Source organism: Alligator sinensis, unplaced genomic scaffold (assembly GCF_000455745.1).
Source record: "Alligator sinensis unplaced genomic scaffold, ASM45574v1 scaffold1676_1, whole genome shotgun sequence".
Taxonomy (NCBI): Eukaryota; Metazoa; Chordata; order Crocodylia; family Alligatoridae; genus Alligator; species Alligator sinensis.
This window is the reverse complement of record NW_005843223.1, coordinates 173,245-176,256: the sequence shown is the minus strand read 5'-3', so window position 1 is coordinate 176,256 and position 3,012 is coordinate 173,245. Positions and strand designations below refer to the sequence as shown.

The window sequence follows — 3,012 nt, the reverse complement described above, 5'->3', positions numbered from 1 at the left end:
CTTTCCTGCTTATGCAGGGGGTCGGACTCAATGATCTATTGAGGTCCCTTCCGACCCTAGCATCTATGAATCTATGCCGGTCTAGCTGCCCACAACAGTATAATACAGATTCTCACCTGTACCGGCAGGGGAGGCTCTGGAGAGCAGCACAGACTGGCAACAGGCTGTCTTGAACCTGTTGCTGTCTCCAAAATTTCCCTGCGATCTCCACCACTATTGTACTGGGTTTATTTTAGTTAAACAGTCTCTGATTATATTCCAATGTCTTCATTTCACCGAGCTCTTTGGAAGTGACTGGGCCAGCTCTTCGGAACTGGGAAGGTGCCACCAAGCTGGGATTTGTGTCCCTGGGGAAGTGACAGCTCTGGCAGGCCTGTCCTTATCCTCTTCCCTCCCTGCCCTGATGTGCTCTAGGCCTCATCCTGCTCTCTCTTCCCCTTAGCGCGTGGTCTGCGTGGACACGCCTGCTTTGTTTCAGCAACTAATTAAGAACTGCAACGCAGTTGCCTGCATTAAAAATGAGCTCCTCTACATTGGGATACGTCCTTCACAGCTGCTAAAACTTTTAAGCTGAAGTTCCCATGCGGCATATTTAGATTACCTGCCTCACTGGAGGGTGCAAGGAGAGGCTGGACGGGCACTGGTTGGGGATGATCTAGGTGCAGCGATGCCTGTGCTCTGCCATGGGAGTCTCCCAGGCTTCGGGGTTGTGCTGGTTGTCTCCTCCCTCCTCCCCCCCACCCTCTTTCTGCTCCATGTGTGGGGGGTTTTTAAGCCGCCCCCAGAGGCGCTGGGTGCTGCTTAGCCCAGGCCCCTCAGAAGCAGCCAGAGCTGGTAGCAGGCGGCCGAACACTTCCCCTTCCTGCAGCTCGTGCTGACAGGTCTGGCCCCAGAGCCCTCCCCTGGCCGACTGGTTTGACTCAACACTCTTGGGCTGTGAAGCTCTGAGCAATGCGGAGCTCGGAGCTGTGCCAGTTGAAACCCGCAGTAGCCATAGGTTAAACTCATACTAGGGATAGAGTCACTGCCCACGAAGGGTACGGCTTGGGCCGCAGTGAGGTTGGCAAGGCTGGGAGCCCCCGACCTGGTCTGACCATGCCCCCTGGGCACAGGTCCCTGCCCAGAGCCCTCTGGCTGCACCATCCGCACCTGGCACAGCCCAGCCCCGTGGCCAGGATGCTGAGGGAGGGGCCCTGTGTTTGTTTGCAGCTCCTGGAGTATGAGCCCCGGTCAGGGGAGCAGGTCCCACTGCTGCTGAAGATGAAGCGGAGCAAGCTGGCGCTGAGCAAAGCCATCGAGAGCGGGGACACGGACCTAGGTAAGGCCGCCTGGGGCACGGGGGAGGTGCCAGGCCGCCAGCCCCAGCTGTCAGTGCTCTGGTGCCTTATGAGGCTGGCTCTTATGGGCTCTCAAGACCCTCTTTTCACCCGAAACCCACTGGGCTAGGACATGCCAAGGCAGCCCTGCGGAGCCAGGGCTGAGGAGCACCAGCTGATGTGCTGAGGGCTCCAGTGCAGACGCCTGCCCCACTTCATGGCCCAGCACCCCCAGTCCTCCCTCTCCATACTCAGCAGCCCAACCTCCCCCCATCACCCTCGGGTGCCCAGCTGCAGCCCCCCAGCCCTGCAATGGCTGCAGGGTGGGGAGGAGGGGGGGGTCTGTGCCCCGCAGCCCCACTGACTGCTCCTCTGCCCGGCCCAGTGTACACGGTCGTGCTGCACCTGAAGAACGAACTGAACCGTGGCAACTTCTTCATGACGCTGCAGAACCAGCCAGTGGCCCTGAGCCTCTACCGCCAGGTGAGGGGTGCAGGGCAACAGGTCGTGGCATGGGGGGCGGTGTGGGCGTGCTCAGCCCGGGCCTGTAGCAACCCCAGGCCTGGTGTCAGGGCAGGCAGGGGGGTCCCCCTGACAGGTGCGTGGGCTAATGTCTGGGGTCTCTTCTGCTTCCCCGTCCCAGTTCTGCAAGCATCAGGAGAGGGAGACGCTCAAGGACCTGTACAACCAGGACGACAACCACCAGGAGCTCGGCAATTTCCACGTCCACACCAGCTACGCCAACGAGAAGGTCAAGGCCCTGGGGGCTGGGGGTGGGGACTGCTAGGTGCTGGCTGGACCATGGGTAACAGGGTGCCAAAGGGGAGTGCTGTGCTGGGGGGAGTGGGTGGCTGCTCTCCACCCTCTGTGAGCAGGGGGACAGGGACAGGAACTGTCCTGCCATGGGGGCAATGGCCTTCTAGCAAGCGAGTGAGTGGCTGTGGGGGGTCAAGAGGTGCTGGTTGGTTCCCTGGGCTGGATTTTTCTACTCTGCCCCTTGTTCCGGGGTGCTGGGAGGGGGAATCCATCTCCCAGGCAGGGGGCCCAGCACCCCCAGGTGTGGACACAAAGCTGTGCTTCCTGGTGGACTGAACCTGGCTTGTTGGGAAAGGGTTGGGAGCTCAGGCTCCATCTCTGGCTCCCACCATATGCGTGGGTGGCTGCTGGGACACGCCGGCTGCTCCCCTCCCCACATGGGTGCTGGAGGGGGCAGAGAGAGGCTGGAACTGGACTGGGACCACGTGTCGTTGCAGCGGATCGAGGGGCGGGTGGCAGCACTGCAGAACGCGGTGGACGAGTACTACAAGGCCAAGAATGAGTTTGCCGCCAAAGTAAGTGGGGTGGGGATGGCGGGCAGCATTGGCAGGGGCTAGGGCCTGGGCTCTCTGCAGCGTCCATGACACCCCTGGCAGCAGCGGGATGTTGGCAGCCACAGCCCCACCACTTTCCCGGGTCGGGTGGGGGCGGTGCCTGGAGCTATGTCAGGGGTGGCTGTGTTGCACTGGACACGGGGTTTGTCTGGGCTGGTTTGGGCTTGGCTGATCCTGCCTCAGGCAGGGCTTGGAGTAGAGGTGACCCTGCAGCCCCCTGCCAGCCCCACTTCCACTGATTCCTGCTCGCTGCCCAGGCCACGGAGGATCAGATCAAGCTGCTGCGGAGCCAGCACCGGCTACAGGAGGGCTTCGGCCCGCCCCCC

The 3,012-nt window shown here is 61.7% G+C and overlaps 1 protein-coding gene across 3 annotated transcripts in view; it reads left to right on the top strand.

Moving 5' to 3' along the window:
- VPS16 (VPS16, CORVET/HOPS core subunit) overlaps positions 1-3,012 on the top strand; it is a 17,075-nt gene that overhangs the window by 11,559 nt on the left and 2,504 nt on the right. For all 3 annotated transcript variants that reach the window (XM_014526955.2, XM_014526956.2, XM_025194499.1), the window contains 5 exons: positions 1,210-1,318; positions 1,702-1,799; positions 1,960-2,067; positions 2,570-2,647; positions 2,944-3,012. The exon at positions 2,944-3,012 is cut by the window's right edge and continues 92 nt beyond it. In XM_014526955.2, the coding sequence (XP_014382441.1) occupies positions 1,210-1,318; positions 1,702-1,799; positions 1,960-2,067; positions 2,570-2,647; positions 2,944-3,012 (462 nt within the window). The remainder of the gene's footprint in view (positions 1-1,209; positions 1,319-1,701; positions 1,800-1,959; positions 2,068-2,569; positions 2,648-2,943) is intronic.